The sequence below is a fragment of the Telmatherina bonti genome, assembly GCF_933228915.1.
Source record: "Telmatherina bonti genome assembly, chromosome: 20".
NCBI lineage: Eukaryota > Metazoa > Chordata > Actinopteri > Atheriniformes > Telmatherinidae > Telmatherina > Telmatherina bonti.
In genome coordinates, this window is record NC_136618.1 from 6,684,046 (window position 1) to 6,704,897 (window position 20,852).

General features: G+C 50.1%; 1 protein-coding gene across 2 annotated transcripts in view; it reads left to right on the top strand.

Moving 5' to 3' along the window:
* The first annotated feature begins 509 nt into the window (after nucleotides 1-509).
* The window catches only part of nrp1a (neuropilin 1a), an 82,865-nt gene continuing 62,522 nt past the window's right edge, over nucleotides 510-20,852 (top strand). For both annotated transcript variants that reach the window (XM_079259481.1, XM_079259482.1), the window contains exons 1-3: nucleotides 510-663; nucleotides 1,471-1,897; nucleotides 3,185-3,359. In XM_079259481.1, the coding sequence (XP_079115607.1) occupies nucleotides 1,831-1,897; nucleotides 3,185-3,359 (242 nt within the window). In that variant the 5' untranslated portion in view covers nucleotides 510-663; nucleotides 1,471-1,830. The remainder of the gene's footprint in view (nucleotides 664-1,470; nucleotides 1,898-3,184; nucleotides 3,360-20,852) is intronic.

The window sequence follows — 20,852 nt, forward strand, 5'->3', positions numbered from 1 at the left end:
TGAGTCAGAGGCGCGCAGACGCCGCGGGGTCGCGCATCTGCGTGTTTACCGGGTCTTTCTGACGCACGCGGAATCTGCGGATCGATGGTGGAGACCAACGAGCCGGCACGTGCACGGAAAACAGTCGCGCGCGGCCGAGAACTCCCCCCTCTCTCTCTCTCTCTTCGTAAAGGGGCGTGTGGGACTCAGAGCTCCGCATTCGCATCGGTGGAGGAGCGGGAGCGGTGGCGCGCGGAGCACGGAGAGGAGAAGCTTGATTTCACATCGATCCCATCCGGGAGGTGCTGGGCTCCCATCCGGGAGGTGCTGGGCTCCCATCCGGGAGGTGCTGGGCTCGGGGACCCGCGCTGTGACGCGCTGGATGAGCAGCGGGGAGGAGAGTTGTAAGCACGCCGACAGGAGAGCGTGTCTCCGGGCAGCTGCTGCGCGTCTTTGCGCGGACTGGGACGGACTCTCCTGGGGAGGGATTTTTGTTTCTTTGGGTTTTTCTTTTGGAGAAAGAAGGTGGTCTCTGGGGAGGAAATAAGTTGCTCCTCCTGTGACACCTGGTGTCCTCTGCGGGGCTTCGGAGGAGCTGGCGGATCGCGCACTCCTCTCCACGCATGGTGGAAGTGGAGCGAGGAGGACTGGATGCCTGCGGGGTTGCGAGTCCTCCAGACGCAGGTGAATGCAGATGTTTAGTCTGAACTTGCGAGCAGGACTGATTTTCCCAGCTGACCCAGTTTCTCTAAAATCCTGGTTTCCCACCAGTTTCTCATCTGGAACACAAACCTGTAACACCAGTCTGACTCAGTTCTCCTTCCCAGTGAAGCCTTGTGTCCGTACTGGGTTCTCTCTGATCCAGTTTCAGGCCAGTAAAACACTCGAAGCTGCTAAAAATTCCCGCTTTCATAGATTTGTTGTAAATTTCAGTAGTTAGCGCGTGTGGTCGTTTTACCAGCAACCTGCAGGGGGGGGGGGGGGGGGGGGGGGGTCTGCAGGACAGAAAGCGGAACTTTGGAGTCATTTGGAGGAAAATCCTGCGGTCTGGGAGGAAGAATGTTGGTTTTGTTTGGCAGCAGAAAGAGGAAGTGCTTCACGAAGTGACCAGTCAGAGAAATGAGGTTTACTCTGTTCCTCTGATGGGAGGGTCCTGCTGTGTCACCACAGCTCCCATTAATGCCTCGCTCCTTTTCTGTAACAGGGAAAGTGGGAGGGAGGGGACGACTGGGGGAGAGAGAGAGGCTGCTGGTGATCTTTGGCTCAGTGCGCAGCTCCGTTTACACATAAACACGCGCACTTTCCAGACGTAGGTTAGCGCCAATCAGCAACTTCTCTCCGCACTCTGAACCTATAGAGGCACGGCAGAGTCAACCTGAAGGGTGGGGGGGGGCTCCACGGGTTTATTTGCATCAGTCAGGGGAATGTCCAGAGCGCACGGCAGCGTTACGCATTCAGAATCAGCTCACCTCTGTTTTCCTCACTCCGCAGCCGAGGATCCCACCCCACACACCCCACACACCCCGCGCGGGCTGCATCTGACGGAGTGAGGACGCGGGGCGGAGGCGGAGGAGCTCTTTTCTTCCCGGAGTGGATATGGCACGGTGGGAGCTGGAGAGAGGAGAGCAGCCGGCACGCGCGAGAGAAAGCAGGAGCTGAGAGTCAGGATGCCCGCGACCTGAGCGCGCGCTCGGATCACTCCCAACTTTACCAGAAAGAGAAGCTTCTGTTTTTATTCCGAGCGGAGAGGAGAGAAGAAGAGCATCAGAATCTTCTGGAAGAGTTTCTTCACCTTGGAAACAGGATTCTTTTTCTTTTGCGCGTAATTTTCTGTTTGGAGATAAAAGCAGGATGCATTGTGGATTAGTTGTCCTGCTCTTCCTGGGAATCCTGCTGCTGGTCAAGGCTTTCAAAAACGGTGAGTCTGACATGTGATACGTGTTTAAACACCACAGTCACTAATCCCAGTATTTTTTGGGAGATTAGTTCTTCTGATCTTTGCGCAAACTGAGCGTTTCCCTGAGTTCTGACGACATGTCAGGAAAATCCCTCACGGAGGCTTTTTCTACTGGTTTCCACTGGTTTCCAATGGCTCTACTGGTTCCTCATAACTGCTTCTTACCAAGGCCTTCGATTAATATATATATATATATATATATATATATATATATATATATATATATATATATATATATATATATATATATATATATATATATATATATATAATTTTTATATGTATATATATAAAAACAAAAAAAATTTATACTATAAATTATACTATTAAATATTTATATATGTATGTATGTATATATATATATATATATATATATATATATATATATATATATATACATATATATATATATAAATATATATTGTTGTTTGATGAAGACAAATTGTGAAATTAAAATCCTAATGTGTTTCTTGTTTACTGATAAAATAGTTTTTGTTTTTTTCTGTTTTTTGTTTGTTTTTATTTTACTTTCTATCCAACAATAAAATACGTTTTAAACGGGGTTTAATTCCTGTTTTTGGCGGCTTTAGATGCAACTAGGTCTTTTTTCTAAAAAGAAAAATAAATCAAACGTTTTGAGTGAAAGTAGAAAAAGATTAAAATGTCCATTTAAAAGAATGCGTTTTTCTACTATTCCATTGTAGCCGATTTTTAAGGTGCCTCGTGCAGCAGCTGCTGCAGGATGAAGCTGCTGCTTCATGAAAAATTAATGTTTCTTGTTATCAATTTTTTTTTTTTTTTTTGTCTTTTTTGTTTAGATTTTTTTGTTTGTTTGTTTGTTTTTGTTGAGCTTCGATGTGAACAGACAGCAGATCAAAACTTCCCTGTAATCCTGGCTCTCCTGACTTCCCAGCAGGGCTTTATGTGAGGCAGAAGAAATGCTGCATTATTTATGCTGATAAAAGCTTTTTATGGACAAAGCTCAGAGAAATCATGTTTATTTCTGCTTTTTCTACTTTTGAAAAAGGAAATTTGAGGCAAGATCTCGCGATATTTGCTGCAGTTCATGCGTGGAGAAGTCAGAATTTTCCCGTTTTCTCCACAGAAACTGCAGAAGTCTTTGTTTCCCGGAACTTAATCTCACCATTAAAATGTTCCGCGTAACAGTTTGGTGTGTGTGTGTGGTGTGTGTGTGTGAGTGAGAGAGACAGAGAGGGAGACAAGCTGACTTTTCTTTTTCTGACCCAGACATATGTGGAGGCAACATCAGAATCTCGACCCCCAGCTACCTGACGTCCCCCGGCTACCCCCTGTCCTACCCCCCCTCCCAGAGGTGCGCGTGGGTGATCTCCGCGCCGGGTCCCCACCAGCGGATCCTCATCAACTTCAACCCGCATTTTGACCTGGAGGACCGGGAGTGCAAGTAAGCAGCCCCCCTTTCTAGCTCGTGACGTCATATCTGCTCATCTCAAACCATGTTTAATTCACGCGCACGCGCGCGGCCTTCCGCAAGCTGCCTTGCTTTTTGCCTTTTGCGCTGAAACTGCGCCATCTAGTGTGTGCGTGGTGCTGCAACGCGGCGTCCAGGTGCGTCTGCAGGTTGCGGGGACGTCCTGACGCACGCAGGTGTCACGCGGGCGCGTGTCCGTGCCAGCAGCTGCTCCCAGATGTGTGTTTTCTGACTTTTCTCTGCTGTTCTGGCTCTTTGCTCTGCATGAGAGGCTCGCGCTGCAGCAGCCTGGTGTCACCCAGGCGCGTGAAACCCGAGCCGGACAGTAACGTGATGCGGCCGAGCCGGTGCGCGCGCCTTGGGGTGCAGACTGCCTCCCTCTGATTGCCTGTCTTTGTGCGTGTGTGTGTGGTTTTTGTGTCTCTGTCTGAGCTGTTTGTTTACGCTGCAGGGCTCTGGAGATCCTGTTACTGTACCCACCCAGAAATCAGGACCCCGCGCTTCTTTTGTGCGCCATGAATCCCCCCCCCCCCCCCCCCCCCCCCTCGCGGCAGCTCGGGCTCTGTTTTAATCTGGGATTAAATCCCACTTTAACTTTTCTCTCTGCTGTCAGACTGAACGCTGCTGGCTGTTAGCAGCTGGATGCTCCTGACACTCCTGTAGGGTCCAGTTTCAGCACCGGAGGGACTGTTAGACTGTTCGAGGGAGGAAGGGACAGGAGGAGAGCTGGGGGGGTCTAATCAAGTGAGTCAGGAATGAATGTCCTGTATGTGAACACATCCAGGTCCTGCAGGCTGAAGGAAGCCTGGCTTTGTTGTAGAAACGTGTCGGGACGGAGGATCAACACGGTTTTCTCATGAGATGAAATTTTTTTTGTCTGACAAGTTAAACTACTTCAGACGGTTCAGGATCCTAAAGCTCCGCAATCCTGCTGGCATCTGACCGTCGTGGTCAGAAGGGTCTGAACGTCCGTCTAAAGCCGGGCTAACTCAGAATCTGGTCGGTGTAGGGCCGTGTTGGGCTGTGTTGGGCCATGCAGGGCCTTGTAGGGCCGTGTTGGGCTGTGTTGGGCCATGCAGGGCCTTGTAGGGCCGTGTTGGGCTGTGTAGGGCCATGCAGGGCCTTGTAGGGCCGTGTTGGGCCATGCAGGGCCTTGTAGGGCCGTGTTGGGCTGTGTTGGGCCATGCAGGGCCGTGTTGGGCCGTGTTGGGCTGTGTTGGGCTGTGTAGGGCCATGCAGGGCCTTGTAGGGCCGTGTTGGGCTGTGTTGGGCCATGCAGGGCCTTGTAGGGCCGTGTTGGGCTGTGTAGGGCCATGCAGGGCCTTGTAGGGCCGTGTTGGGCTGTGTTGGGCCATGCAGGGCCTTGTAGGGCCTTGTAGGGCCGTGTTGGGCTGTGTAGGGCCATGCAGGGCCTTGTAGGGCCGTGTTGGGCTGTGTAGGGCCATGCAGGGCCTTGTAGGGCCGTGTTGGGCTGTGTTGGGCTGTGTTGGGCCATGCAGGGCCGTGTTGGGCTGTGTAGGGCCTTGTAGGGCCGTGTTGGGCTGTGTAGGGCCTTGTAGGGCCGTGTTGGGCTGTGTAGGGCCATGCAGGGCCTTGTAGGGCCGTGTTGGGCTGTGTAGGGCCTTGTAGGGCCGTGTTGGGCTGTGTAGGGCCATGCAGGGCCTTGTAGGGCCGTGTTGGGCTGTGTAGGGCCGTGTGGGTCTGTGTGGGACCGTTTGGGGCCATGTTGGCTCCACGTTGGGTTCCATGTTGGGCTCATTGTGCCGGTTCGGTGTGCAGGGAGCTGTGTACCTGCAGCATCATACCCCCCCTCCCCCCCACCGCAGCTCCATCACCACATCAGCCTTACATAATGGAAACTGATGAGAGCCAGAATGGCTTCCTTATCTGATGGACTGGCAGAGTGGGTGGAGGCTGAAGCATGGGGGGGGGGTTACAGTGCATGCTTCAGCGCTCTGCCTTGCAATCTAATTAGTGGGCAAATGGAACACACATGCACCACATGTTCCCCAACATGGCTCTTATCAGCAAACCAAACAAGAAGCACTCAAAGTGGTGCTCGTAAAAGGAAAAGCAGTGTTTTCTGAGTGGAGTCTGGCTGCTGTGGTGCTGTTGCACGTGTGCGCGACCCTTCACAGCTTTGTTTGGGGAAGTGCTGTTGCACGTGTGCGCGACCCTTCACAGCTTTGTTTGGGGAGGTGCAGAGGCCTGTATCCTGAGCGAGGAGGAGGAAAACACTTCATCACACAGATAAGGGCGACTAAGTGAGCCTTGCCATTCTGAACGCAGAACGTGTTTACCTTTCACGCACCGTTGTAGACTTTCACAGAGCCCAGCTTCATTTGGGGGGGGGGGGCGTCCTCACCGCCTCTCACGGCTGATGAAGTTTGAGGAGAAAGCCACGGTCCGCATCACAGCAAATATTTGTCCATTTGCTCGGAGTGAGCGAGCTGAGCTGAAGTGGAGAAGCAAAGTAAATAGAAACGCTGCTGTTGGTGCATCCATTCTCTTTTCCTCTGGTGGGGGCCGCCGGCTCGTCTGGCTGCACCGCTGTGCTACCTGAACGCAGGAGGGGGGGTCCCAGTCTGAACAAGCAGCAAGCAGGTCCCACATCCAGCTGGATGAAGGCCGGCTGCACCTGAGAGCCGGTTGCTCGTGGAAAGAAGTTTTTTAACTCTGCTGCAGGATGCCCCCCCCCCCCCCCTCCTCCTCCTCCTCTTGCTGGCTGGGGGAGGAGAACCAGCTCTGTGTAGATATGATGCATTCCTGACAGCGTTATGAATCATTGATAGCATCGGATCTGCTGAGCAGACCAGAAAACTTTCCTCCCCGCCAGGCAGCGCCGTTTGTTCAGAACAGGGAGGATTTCTATCTGTCTGCATGGTTCTGGGGGGGGCAGCAGAAAGGAGGGGGTGCAGATTGGATGTGGTACTGGGAATGCTGTTTGATGGGAACGTCGGTGCGAAGCTCCCAGCAGGCTGTGGGAGCCCCCTGCCTGTCCTCCTTCCTCCTCTCTCTCCGTCTCTCTGCTCCTTTACTCCCACCGAGCTGAAGCCGCTCGGCCTGCTGGGAAGGCAAACATTCCTGGCTGTGTACCTTATCCAGCAGACATCCTGCCTCTGCTGGCATGCGTGACCTGGCCGGGACGCTGGAAAGCAGGAGCGGGGTATCAACCCGCCGTGCGTCTGTAGCTGCATGTGTCTGACGGGTGGAATCCCAGCAACTCCCCTCATACGGCCAACAAAGAGGCCACCTGTTTGCAGGAAGTGAGAGTGGACAGAAGAAAGACTCTGCTCCTCTTTTCCTAATCATTTGCATCAGCTGCATGATAAAAGGCGACCCCCCCACCCCCTTCTGGCCGAACGGGAGCGTGGGATGCGTTGTTGTTGATCAGCGGTTGTCATGCGGGAACATAAATAAGACAGAAAAGATTCCTTCTGCATTCCTGTCAGTCCAGAAGCAGCTTTTCTCTCTCAGACATGTTTTTATTGATGTTTTGGTCCCAAATAAATGAGAGTTGTAAAATTTCCAGCCAGCTGAAGCGGGGGGGGGGGGGCAGTCGGCCGGTCCGTGTGCAGGAGGGAATCAGAAAACTCTTATCCAGACTTTTACGGGAAAAGATCAGCAGAACAAATCCTGCAGCAGCTGCAGGTCGGATTCCTCAACTTCTTCTCGTTCAGGTGTCCAGTTCCTTTTCTTCTTCTCTGGTTTGTTCCTTTTTCTGGTTGTGTGTTAGCTATACAACACTGCCCCCCGTGGTCTCTGGTGGTATTACTCCGTTTTCTGCATCTGGTGAGGATAGCTAGTAGCGGTGGAGAAATCGAATTGAAAAACCAAATATCGGGATTTATTGCTTCACAATATTAAAAATCGAATTTTTTCTTTGTTAAAAAATCTTTTTTTTTCAAATTAATAAAAATAATCCATTATAAAATGTTTGTAATTTTTATTGTTTTTATTGATCTTTTAACTCTTCTTGGGTATTATAGCAGCAGAATGTTTTCTTCCTCATTGGAAAAATCAAGAAAAAAATGACGAGCAAAACGTTTTATTCGTTTTTTAACATTTTTAATCTACAAAAATCAGCAATATTGAAAAATTGTGAGAATCGCAATTTAAATTAAATCGGCACCCAAAAATGATTGAATCGAGACAGAATCATACCGTCCCAGCTCTAATAGCGAGAATCCTGAGAACTGATCAAATTACGTACAAACCAGCAGAAATGTGCCTTTATTTGTTTGTTTTTTAATGGACATTTATTTATTTTGTCGTTTGGTAATGTTTCCACTCTACATCATTAAATACTGTTTTTATCCCTCGGAAAGATAAATTTATAATAATAATTATAATAATAATGCCCCTTTTTTCTCTTTATTTTCAACATTTTTGGACTTTTTATTTAGTTTATTTTTATTTATTCAAGGCAAACTTACTGATTATAATGTACATATATATGAATTAGATTCTATAAACCGTTTACTGTGAGTGTACTGGAGGAATCACAGATGTCCAGAGAAATGACTGATTGACAGAAGAAAACAGACTTTAACTGTGTGTTCGTTGGATACGATAAACGGAAAAGTTCATTTAAATATTTATTCAGACAACTCGATTCTCTGGTTTTCCATTAAAATGGATTCTTTCTTTGAAAGAAACGACATGATTTGGGTGAATTTGACGTAACACTGCTGAGTCAATAAATAAGATGAATAAACTACATTTAGTAACTTGTTGGTTCATTAATCACCAAACCACAGGAATTAGAAGCGATTCGTCTCAGAAATAAAAGGAAAAAGTGCTTTATATCAGCTGGAACCCAGAGCCAGCGTCTTCTCGTTGTAAAACGTGCACCAGATGCATCCATGCTGCAAAATAAACCTTCATTTCAGCTCCGGCTTGGTGGAAAGCTGCAGAAGATTGTGCACCTGCTATTTTCTGCAGCAACACACTCCGTTCACCGTTCGTAGCAATGGAAATCAAATTAGACTTTAAACTACACTGAAGCAGTGTCGCCTGTAGACGCTTGTCAGCCGCGTCTCGGAGAGCAGTCCTCTCTGAACGGAGCTGGTTTCCTCTCCGCAGCTGTTTCAGCCGGCCATCTTTCTGTCGGCGTGCTGAAAACGGTGAGAAATCTCCGTCTGTTTGCAGCACAGCCGGGTTGTTAAAGCAGAGTCCGGAGAGCAGACGGAGAGGCTCCCCTTCCCTCTCATGTCCTTTTCTTCGTCTCTTTTAGGGCTAATGAGCAGGATTTACGCAGGTCTTCCTACATGTGGGGCTCAGGTTGTCTCTATCCGCGCTGAGGCTTTCACCTTGGCCGCAGCTTGGAAGGGCAGCCTGATTGAAAAGCTTTCTGGCTGTGGCATCTGCCATCCTCCCCGCTGCTTTGTCACCACTTTGATTCATGCACAACCTGACCACAACTGGGAGGCAGGCCACTTTACCTCGCAGCGGGGAGCGACTTCACTTCACAGCAGAGGAGCCGGGAAGGGATGAGGAAGAGGAGGGAGGAAGAGGCTCCCACTCATAAACAACCCGCAGGATTTTCAGGTCTAAAAGCGACGCGTGTCTCCATGTGGGAGCGAGCAACCCTAACCTCCCGGCGGGAGGTTGCTGGAGGGACGGGGTTCTGACGGAGCCCACTCGCCTCAGAGATCCCAGTTGTGTCCTCTTTTTTCCAGTTCGCCCACAGCAGACTGGAAGAGACGAGGGGCTTTATGGGGGGGGGGGAGGCTGGTGATGGGAGGATGACTGGTAATCCCAGCTCTCTATCTGGAAGCACATCTATGTAAGAAAACTCCTCGTTTCCTTCCTGTGCCAAAGAAAACGTATGAAACATGGAGGCCGTAATTTAATTAGGTGTTCTGTTTCCAGAGGAGAAGTTGGCAGTCCACCCCCCCCCCTCGCTCTGCAACATGTCCTATAATTAGCAACAGGTTTTTCTCTTCCACATGCAGACGTTTCACCATTCTGAAGTCCGTAGGTCTCAGATTTGAGACAATACCTGTAAAAGTCCTGCTAATCCCGCCGTCCCTGAGGAGGAGGGGGGGCGGCGAGGTCTCCAGACAGATGAGGGACGCGCCGCGTCCGGCTTGTCAGACCGGTTTCATGCAGCGCTCTAACCTTGAATGGAGCCTGATTTTGATTGATTTGGCCGTCGTGCTACGTAGCTTGCTTGTTGCCCCGACGCGCCGGAGCTAACAGGGTTGGCGGGGGGGGGGGGGGGGGGGGCAACCACAGAGTTCTTTATTTAAACAACCAGGCCGGTCTCCAGAGGGGTTCTGGTTAAACCGGAGTTTGTTAGAGGGAAGGTGGGGAACGCTCCCGTCTGGGGCCCACGTCCCAGGGGTCATTCGGGGTTCCTGCACTCGGCCGGCCGCCGGCTCGCTGCGAGATCGGCCGGGCGGCAAGCAGACAGTGATTGATGGAGCAGAACCCCACGGCTCTCTGATTGAGTTAGAGCCACTCGCAGGCCTTCGCCTCATCTCTCCTCGCCAAACCGCCAACATCAGACGCGTTTCTTCATGTTCCGCTGCGACAACCAGAAGCTTCTTTTTCCTTTCTTTGATTAAAAGGCAGAAATAGAGACGACTGTGAATTCTGCCTCGATCTGGGCGGGGTTAGTGCTGAAAGGGTTATCAGCAGCCTCTGGCGCCCGGCCAGCCCGTCCAGGATGACCCCTGCGTACGGCGGGATAAGTGACAGGAAGGCCTCGCTCCTCGCCGCAGACGACCTCCAATATGACAGGAAAGTTTGATTGTCAGGCCAGTAAGTGGAAATGTCACATCGCCCTTCAGATGCTGGCAGCGGCGCGCTGACCATCAGCACCTAAATCAGCTGCGTAATGCCAAGAACTCCCCCCTCTCGGGGGAGGAGATGCACGGCTTGGCGTGTGGCCCACGCGGCGAGGCGTCTTTGGCTTCCAAAGTGCTGCATCACTGGAAAATCCGAGGACTTTCAGCCCCGTCGGAGCAGCGCAGCCATAAAAGTGAAATAAGTGATGAGAACGTCTCTGCTTCCCCCCCCCCCCCCCCCTTCATCGTTTCCCTTTTCCTCTGAAGAACCAGGAAATCATCATCCAGGCTCAGATCGCTGCAGGTCCAGCCGGCTGACCGGGTCACGATGCCCCCAGCCCGCTGACCCTCCCCCCTCACCAACAGGCTCGCAGGAGGAGCGCCGGGGGGGACGGATGGGGTATTTCATTGAATAATTCCCAGTGTGCTGATTATTCCCTCTGCCCTGGAGCTTCTTCGCCACGGTGGGAGAGTCTCAGCGTCGGCAGCTGTTTTCCCGTCTTCCCGCCTCCTCGCTCCCTCTATCAACAACTCAACCTTCATTCCTTCTCTGTCTTCTCCTGCAGCTTCCTTTTCCTCCACAACAGTCTTCCTGCCCGTTGTGCTCAAGAGACCTACAGGCTTTACCTCTACGTGACCTCAGCCTCCTCCCCTCCTTTCCTTCTCCTCCTCTCGGCTCCTCCCGGCTCCTCTCGGCTCCTCCGCGGCTCCTCTTGGCTCCTCCCGGCTCCTCCGCGGCTCCTCCGCGGCTCCTCTCGGCTCCTCCCGGCTCCTCTCGGCTCCTCCGCGGCTCCTCCGCGGCTCCTCCGCGGCTCCTCTTGGCTCCTCCCGGCTCCTCCGCGGCTCCTCCCGGCTCCTCCCGGCTCCTCCCGGCTCCTCGCGGCTCCTCCGCGGCTCCTCCCGGCTCCTCGCGGCTCCTCTTGGCTCCTCCGCGGCTCCTCTTGGCTCCTCCCGGCTCTTCCGCGGCTCCTCCCGGCTCCTCCGCGGCTCCTCCGCGGCTCCTCTCGGCTCCTCCGCGGCTCCTCCGCGGCTCCTCTCGGCTCCTCCGCGGCTCCTCCCGGCTCCTCCGCGGCTCCTCTCGGGAGCGGCTCCTCCGCGGCTCCTCCGCGGCTCCTCCGCGGCTCCTCCCGGCTCCTCCCGGCTCCTCGCGGCTCCTCCGCGGCTCCTCCGCGGCTCCTCCGCGGCTCCTCCGCGGCTCCTCCCGGCTCCTCCCGGCTCCTCGCGGCTCCTCCCGGCTCCTCCGCGGCTCCTCCCGGCTCCTCGCGGCTCCTCTTGGCTCCTCCGCGGCTCCTCTTGGCTCCTCCCGGCTCCTCCGCGGCTCCTCCGCGGCTCCTCTCGGCTCCTCCGCGGCTCCTCCGCGGCTCCTCCCGGCTCCTCCGCGGCTCCTCTCGGGAGCGGCTCCTCCGCGGCTCCTCGCGGCTCCTCCGCGGCTCCTCCCGGCTCCTCGCGGCTCCTCTTGGCTCCTCCCGGCTCCTCCGCGGCTCCTCGCGGCTCCTCCGCGGCTCCTCTTGGCTCCTCCCGGCTCCTCCGCGGCTCCTCCGCGGCTCCTCTCGGCTCCTCCGCGGCTCCTCCGCGGCTCCTCCCGGCTCCTCCGCGGCTCCTCTCGGGAGCGGCTCCTCCGCGGCTCCTCGCGGCTCCTCCGCGGCTCCTCCCGGCTCCTCGCGGCTCCTCTTGGCTCCTCCCGGCTCCTCCGCGGCTCCTCCCGGCTCCTCGCGGCTCCTCTCGGCTCCTCCCGGCTCCTCCGCGGCTCCTCCGCGGCTCCTCCGCGGCTCCTCGCGGCTCCTCCCGGCTCCTCCGCGGCTCCTCCGCGGCTCCTCCGCGGCTCCTCCGCGGCTCCTCCCGGCTCCTCCGCGGCTCCTCCGCGGCTCCTCGCGGCTCCTCCCGGCTCCTCCGCGGCTCCTCGCGGCTCCTCGCGGCTCCTTGCATGCACAGCTCATTATTCTGCTCGTAGCGTCAGGAACAGATCGATCGCTTCTTTTATTCCGCTCATCTCGCAGCGCTCTCTGTAAGTTCAGTGGGTCGCTTGCTCCAAGTTGTTTACAGTGTTTCCTGATGTCTCGTTGAAGCTCTGCTCGCCGTACACGCCACGGACAGGATGTCCAGTAATAGTTTGGCCCCCTAACAAGCCCCCCCCCCCCCCCCCCCCCCCCCCCCCCCCCGATGTGGCACACCCAAAATAAATGGGATCCTTTTGATCAGCGTCAGCAGGACGGCATCAACGCAGCCTCACATGGTTTCCTGAAACTGGAGAACAACAAGGACGATCATGTTGATCCACAGGAAAAGCCGCTGGTCTCAGAAACTCTTATTTCTACCTGAGAGCTGGAAAACTGTGATAAATACAACATGCAACTGGTTTTTATTCCCAGCTGATTTCCAATCAGATGCATCAACACGTCTGTAAAACGCTCCAGGATGAAGACAGACTGGGTTCTGGACGTCCATGCAGTGGTTTCCAGTTGGCTCCAGTTAACTGCCTGATCCTCCAGCCTCGTCCTGGGCATACAGGGATTCCTTCTGATGGTGGGACTGAAAGTCTGAGGAACATTTTAATGAGATCGGTGAAGCTGAGAGACTCTGCCTCTCTGAAATGCTCCTTTCCCAGCCACGTTACTGACCTGTTGTTCCTCCAGTTTTCCAGCTTTTTGTTGCTCGTTTCTTCTTTTTGCCGACGTCTTGCTGCATCAGATTAAAAGGTTTCTTTTTGTATCTGCAGTTTAGTTGGAATTAGTCCTCCATAACTCAAATATCGACCTTTCAACATGCGTCTTATCTGCATCCACAGCCACCGCCGTCGTCTCTGTCATCTGAACAACTTATCTTCTTCTTTGTCTTCTGCGCCTGGCTGTCCATCAGACCCTGGAAACATGCAGAACAACCTGCTGAACGGACACGTTTGACACTTTATGACAGAAGTTAAGCTGTTCCAGAGTCTCCGGACTCCCAGCGGGGCGTGCTTGTATTCACGCCCTCGACGTGGTTCATGGTAAAAAAGGGCAACAAGAACAAGACGAAGACTGTTGAAAAAAGGAAAAAGAACATTGTCCATGTCGACCCGTGGAGCGACATCAGCCCTCGCTCCCCGTGCCCTGTTATTTTTACCTTTGGCTTCTCATGGCTGTAACCACAGCGTATCATCCGAGCTGTGCCACCGACCCCCGTGGAGGACTCACCTCTGCCCTCCCTCTCTCTCCTGTGTAATCAGAGATCCTCTGAAATGTCAAGGTGGGACAAATGGGAGCCATTCCCTTCTGTAATGGCCCCCAGAAATGGGTCTGAGTGCTTCTCCTTCTCTATCGCTTTCTTTGAGAAAACATGCGGTCCTTTTCATTGAATTCATCGTCTCCATTTTTACCAGTTTGTTCATGTGAAATAAATCTTATCTGAGGCCTTCTGGCTGTGATGTGTGGAGATGTAAACACAGGACACTGGAAACTGGCCCCCCCCCACGGCCTGGTCACTTCATTAGCAATAACACACAGAGTTAAATATTCATATCTGCATAGAGAGACACGTCCACATTGCATGCAAAGTAATTTCCATTGTGAGCAGAAATGGTGCTAAATGTGTGCTTCCGTTGTGCCGTGGGCAGCTTCCTAATTGCATAAACCGACTCATGTTGACGCCCACAGCTCCAACTCATGTTCAGGGCTTATTTTCTTTGCTTTATTTTACTTAATAAAAATTAACTACATTTGTGTCATACTTTTGGTGAAAAGCAAACTGTTGTCTCGCTGAGTCATTTTTGCAGATTATTCTGAGTTGGACTTTCAGCCAAACTTTCAGTTAAATGCGGGGATCCGTAAGAATCAGCTGATAGAAGAAATGCGTTAAAACCATAGACTGTATAAAGACAGATGGACGGGAAAATACAAATATGGGCAAAGAGGTGGAGCTGAGAGGGGGGCTGTGAGCGTCATGGTGGATGATTGACATCGAGCGAACTCCGAGCTTTCTGTAGCTAAGAGCTAACCGAGCTAACCCGGAGATAACAGGAGCTAACCAGCTAACGGAGGTAAGCGGCTAAAGCTAAGTCACGTTGTTAACCGGCTAAAAACCGCGGTTGTTCTACGTTCTTCTGACTTGAAGCGGGAGATTGGGTACCTGTCAATCAAAACATGTTTATGCTGTAAACATGTTTATTCCTGCTGTAAACATGTTTATTCCTGCTGTAAACATGTTTATTCCTGCTGTAAACATGTTTATTCCTGCTGTAAACATGTTTATTTCTGCAGTAAACATGTTTATTCCTGCTGTAAACATGTTTATTTCTGCTGTAAACATGTTTATTCCTGCTGTAAACATGTTTATTTCTGCAGTAAACATGTTTATTCCTGCTGTAAACATGTTTATTCCTGCTGTGAAGTTGGTCTTTTTAACATGGGAGTCTATGGGGATTTGCTCTGTTTTGCAGCCCCTAGTGGATGAAGGGGGAACTGCAGTTTTATGCACTTCTGCAAAGACTTCACTTTTTACCGCCGTCCATCATTCTTATACAGTCTATGGTTTAAACGAGGGATGGGTGAAGTTTGTCCTCGAGGGCCACCGTCCTGCTGGTTTTTTATGTTTCCTACTTCAGGACACTGAATCACATTAATGGATTGGTGTTTGGGCACAACGTAATAAAGTGTTGAGGAGAAGCTTTTAGTGAGAATCCGATGCGTTGGAGCAGGGAGACATCTAAAACCTGCAGGACCGTGTCCATGTCCTGAGCTCTGACTTGGCTGAAATGGGCTCCTTTAATCATAAACTTACTCTTCTGTTGAAACAACGGACATACATTCAGATTCCTATAATCACGTTATGACGACCTATTTGTCACGCTTCACGGTTTCAGTCGAGGAAGAACAAAGCTCGGAGCAAGACGACTGAAATATGCACAGCTCCGCTTCGGCGCTGCAGGCGTGTCACAGTCCTGCATGGGAACAGAAAGCAAATCAGCTGAACATAGTTCAGCATCCTCGGGGTTCAAAGTGTGGTGGGCCGTACATGTAGGGTGCCGTCAGGGCAGCCGGCAAACAGTGGGAGCTTTTGTGGTCAGTTTTATTTCCTTTGCTTGATCTGAGGCCCACGCCCTCCGCCCATCCCTCGTTCAGTGTGAGCCTGCTCTGTGCTGAGCAGAAAGGATCCCCCCCTCGGGGCAGAAATCTCCTTCTGTCACTGTGTGCTCATATTTCTGAATAAAGGATTATTGTGCATGTTGCTGAAGGGGGTGGGGGTGGAGGGGTGCAATAATAGAGTCTAAACGGCCAAATTCATTAATTTGATTGTTGGCGACAGCAGATCTCTCGGCAGTGTAATTAGAGAAGCTAATGGATGTAAGCATGCTAAATCCATCAGTGCTAATGATAATTGCAGCAGGAATATGCTTTACAAAAGTGTGGCCAAGCAAAAAAAGAGAGAAACAGCTACAGCATCTAAAAATACTACCGTCGTATAAAAGTCTGGGTGTAGCAGGGTGGGACGTGTCCACCTCCTACCCCATCGCTCTGACACAGATACGGTGGTGCCTTGCAAACAGGAACTTCTTATCAGCTGGTGGTTTGGTGGCCCCATCACGACCCTGAATCCGCCTTTGTTGGTCCTAACAACAGCTGCTTTTTACAACATCGGCCTCTACGCCCCAATGGACCGACCGTCTGGTTCTGATTTGGTTTGAATCATACCTGAAAGACAGGAACTACTTAGTATCAGTAAGTAGTTAATGTGGTGTTCCCCAAGGTGCCATGCTGGGTCCCCTATCGTTCAGTATTTAGTTAGTTTAGTTTATTTCAGCAACATATTACATTTACACATTTACAAAATGAAAAACAAAACTGTGGCTGAAAAGGCACAGGCAGAAGCAAAGCTTATTAACGCCCGCCTATATTACATTAAACGTTTTACCATTACAAGTAATTAAACAGAGTTTAATGAGTAAAATAAAATGCTGTAGCAACTTCCAAATACAATTCCAATTTCATTTGTAGCCATATTTATCAACCAAGGACTTATCCAATACCTTTTTGAAAACCGCTACATTGATCACGAAAATTATATTTGCCTTCGGTAATTGAAAAGAACTTTAGGATGCAATCGGGAGTGGCTCTTGTTTTAACTTTAAAAATAAATTGCATATTTCAATAAAAGTATAAATCATGTAATTCCTTCAAGATGCAAGATTCTGTAAACAATTCGTTTGTGTTTACATGCTTCCACTATTTCAGATCATAAAGAAAACCAATTATGTGATGATCACTATGCTGACGACACTCTGCTCTATATTACCGTCTCACCAGAGGACTCTGGTACCAAAGTTCCAGTTTTCCAGTTTGTTCCAGCATTTTGTTAATTTAATTACATTTTTGTGTTTGGAACCAGAGATGACCATCTGAAGGTAGCAAAGTTAGGGGAAACTGTTCAGTCCAGAAGTCTTGGTGTCATTTTTTGACTCTGAGACCAAATAAATCAGCCACACTGAGAAAAACATGTTGCTGGTTGTCTACAAGGTTCTGAAGGGTTCTGGTCCAGAATGGAGATCTGATCAGCTGATACAAGCCACCAAGACTTCTAAGACCATCTGGGTCCAGTTTGCTTTCCATCCTGAGAGTGAAATCTAAACAAGAAGAATCAGTGTTTAGTTTTTTTCTGTTCCTAAAATCTGGAACAAACTAGCAGAAAACCTGAAATCTGCCCCAAACCCCACATTTATGTATGAAATGTGATCTCTAAACAAATTAGCCTCGTCCTGCAGGGTGAGCCGCCACAGTCGCAGGCATTTAGCTTCTATGTAAGTGAAGAAAAAAACATTATGCTTGATAGTCTGAACGATCTGGTCATTCTCGTCAATAAAAATCTTAATGTGCAAGTCAATTAGGGTTAATGTTTTTATCTGAGAACGTTGAGATGTGACCCGGTTTAGCGCCCCATTTCTTTTCCTTTTTTTCCCTCTTTCCTTGTCTGTCCGGGTCGAGCTGACATGGAGATCATTACAGCTGGACTGCAGCCCAAGGAAAGCGGGAACCTGTTATTCTAGTCCAGGTTAATGAATGTCACATGCAACAGGGAGGCAGCATGGCTTGCAGAGCAGAGGAAGAGAGGCCATTTTATTTCGTCCAAGGTTTGTCCCCTCCAGGCTCAGGAAAAGTAACTGAGAGATCAGCTTGTCTTAGGTCCCTTTTACAAACATTAATGATGTTTTGCTTGAGCCCCAAGTGACAGTTTGTCAGAGGAGACTCATTAATCCCTGAAGTCCCCGAGCCGGAGTTTCCTGACAGCTGGCAGCGAGGTCCTTTTCCCCGCCGAGTCTCTCTGCTGTCCCGGCTTCATGGTATTTCCACTTGTGTTACCTGGAGGTGTTTTGACATGTTGTAGGTGACATGTTTTCATGCTGCTCACCGGGAGCCTCAGAAAGAGGCAAACGCAGAAGAAAGGGTCAGGCGTTTGTTCCAGCGGCCAGTTGGGAAGAAAGAGCTCTTGTTCGGGGACTTTCCACAGACTGTTTGAGCTTATAAATGGTCTGATTAAGAAATCTAACCAATTGTACGAGGCTTACACAGTCTGTCATAGCATTATGCCATTGCCTCAGATTGCATTGCCTTTGTAGAAGCACGCAGAGCCGACATTCATAGAGGAAGGACAGATTATTTCCATGGGAAAGCTTCAGGCAATATAACTGTTATATTGTCGAGCGGGTGGTTTGTCGCCTTCTCTTTGGCTCTGCAAGGAGGACTAATGTTCCCGTTTGACACAAGCGGATTGCTTTTTCTCTGTGCCTGAAGAAAGAAGGCAAGCTAATACATTTGAGTTGGTGAAGCGAAGGTCGTTGAGAATTACATGGCCCACCCCCTCCTCCTGCTATCCCCTTTTCTTTTCTGCCTTTAATTTCCCCGCTGGATTGCCGAACCGTTTTCACTATTAGCGCCGTGGTAGGCAGCTCGCTGTGTGTGTGTAATTATCTGGATGTGTGTTGTGTTGTGCCAGCAAGCCCACCCAGACCCAAAGCAGGCCAGACAGATAAATAGGTGCATGGATTGTATTGTCATGAAGCATAAGAGGAAGAAGACAAACAGCAGCAGTGATAAAAACATAAATATCACCAGTCTTAATCCGAAAACGGAGAGTCTAAGTTTAACTTGACGGGTCAAGAGGAAGTGGAGCAGAGGCAACCCCCCAAACTGTCGGGGGTTTAGAAGTAGGACATGTCTGTGGACTTGTTTTATGATCCTAGATAGAGGTTGTTAACCGTCCGCTGTCCTCCCTGAGGACTCTGAAGCATGGAAGCCAGTTCCCACAGGTGTGTAGAGCAATAGATTACAGCTGCATTTAGCTCTGCCAGAAACAGGAGAGTGTTTAGGAGGCATCAAACTGGCCAGCCGAGCGATGCCCATGATGACGGCAGCCTGGATGAGGACCTGCTGGTGCAGAACGGCTGAAGTTCTGGCTGACACACCGCTCATTTAGACACAAATAGAGACGTTTCGGGGAGAGATGTTTCTGTCTGTCAGAACGAAACCTCCCTCCTGAGTGTGTTCAGCAGGAAAACTGCAGTGAATCCTGCATCTGCAGACTTTTAGCTGCAGCTCAGCGATGCTTCCGTGTTTAGGCATCTGACAGAGCTCAGCTTTCAGTCGTAGCAACGCCATCAGACTCTTAAAGGTCTGCTTGAGACCAGCAGAGGTTCCACCAGAAGACTGAGGCTCTGTTGGGACCTGGGAACCAACAGGAGGAGTGGAAACAAGGAGTTAAACTTGTTCCTTATTAAATAAAAACAACTTGGGAAATTAATTTCACTGTAATTTAAACCAAACGGATTTAAACAGCGTCTGCCAGAACATATGAAACCGTCTGAACTGAATAACAAGCTGCTTCCTGGATGTTTGCTCACAACACAGTGGAGAAAAACACTGTAAACACTGTGAAAGTGGTTTTTTTTTCTTCCTGAGCTGCAGCTGATAAAGAAACTGGAACAAAGTGGTGCCTGTGAGCCAAGCGGGGCTGTTGCTACAGCTGGTGGCCTGACATGGAAAGGAGGCTAAAATCTGTCCGTAATCACCGGAGAAGTGTGGAGCAGAGGCCGCAGAAAGAAGAAAAACAGGCAGAAATAAACAGAGAAGAGGGGGAGAGGTGGTGTGATGGAGCGAGCAGGTCTGCACGGAAGCTAAGATGGAAGTTTCTCTGTGCTTTCACAGCATTAGAGGCGTCTTGTCAGGTACACGATCTCAGACACACCCTGAACGATCCGTCCACAGCAGCTCCACCGAGGACGCATGTGGGCGGGTCCCACTTTCAGTTTGACTCCGCCCCCTAAAACCAAACCCTTCTTCCTGCATTAATACGGCAGGGTCATGAAACAGGCGTGCACGGACCCTTCAGGGGACTTGGAGACCAGACTCCTGAGGAAATGATAGATCTGACTTTCAGACCTCTAAACACGACGTGAAAATGCTGCAGTTTCAGTTTCCGACCCGTTTTCTGATGATCTGGAGCTCGAATGGAAATGTGTGTTTTTGTTCAATTATTCAAATATTCACATAAAATAAATAAAATAAGAAAAAGTGTATGTAACAATATGAAATAAAAGTAGATTTAAATTGTTAATGAAATTATTTTAAAAAACAAGAAGTGCTAACATATATATATATATTTTAATATATATTTCATGTAATTTATTTTTTATATAAAATATAAACGTAGAATATTTTCATACATAGAATATATATCTATATAAAATATGCAAATAAAAAAATGAACAACAATTTCTTAAAAAAATTTAAACTTATTTTCTCCAGAAATTTCAGGTTATTTTTCATTTTTCTGAAGTTTATTAAACATAAACATATTGATTGTTTATTTTTGCACTAAAAAAAGAGAAACAATACTTTTTGCAGCTTATTATTAATAATAATAATATTTCTCTGGAGAGCAGATTTAGTTTCATTTAAACTGGAACCGAGCCGCGGCTCTTTCGTCTCCACCTGAGACAGGTGAACGACGCCGTTTAGTGGCAAACGTGCAAGCTGGTGCACGTCCAGCTCCACCTGAAGCATTCAGCCCGACCGCGCTGTCACTCAAAGCCTAAATCACCTTTTTGTGCAGGAATCTTTGCATCCAGCCAGCTGAAAACCACTTTGGAGACGTGATGTTTTGACAGTAATTTGGGAATCAAGTGAAACTATGAAAATAGGTCTCTCTGCCCAGAGGCGGCATGTGTTCTGAGATGGAGAGTGTGTGTGTTACACACCTGCTGCATGTTGAAGCTGCACATTTACACACTGGAGTTGATTCATGATGAGAGGAGCGGTGCAGCAGGTCATGAGCGTGTCTTCAGAAGCCCGTCGAGCTGCAAACTCACCAGGAATTCCCATAATGGGCAATTAGGACCAAAATGCTGGAAACCTGAAGTGAAGTGTTTTGGAGCAGCGCCCGGCGCGTCACTCACAATCAGAGCCCAGCGTGGAGAAGTCACCCTTACCCATCCTTCACTGGAGTGGAAAAACACACACACAGATCGCTGGAGGGCGCTTGGACCATCCTCGCTGGCCAGGAACTCCCATTTCCCTCCTCCCAGCTTAAGTTTCGCACCCCAGATTTCACGTCTTTGTGCCATGACTCCCAAAACTCCGCCCCTCTCTTCCGCTCCTGAACTCAGCGCTGATGCAGTGTGTTGCTTTCAGTGTCCGAGGGTCTGACG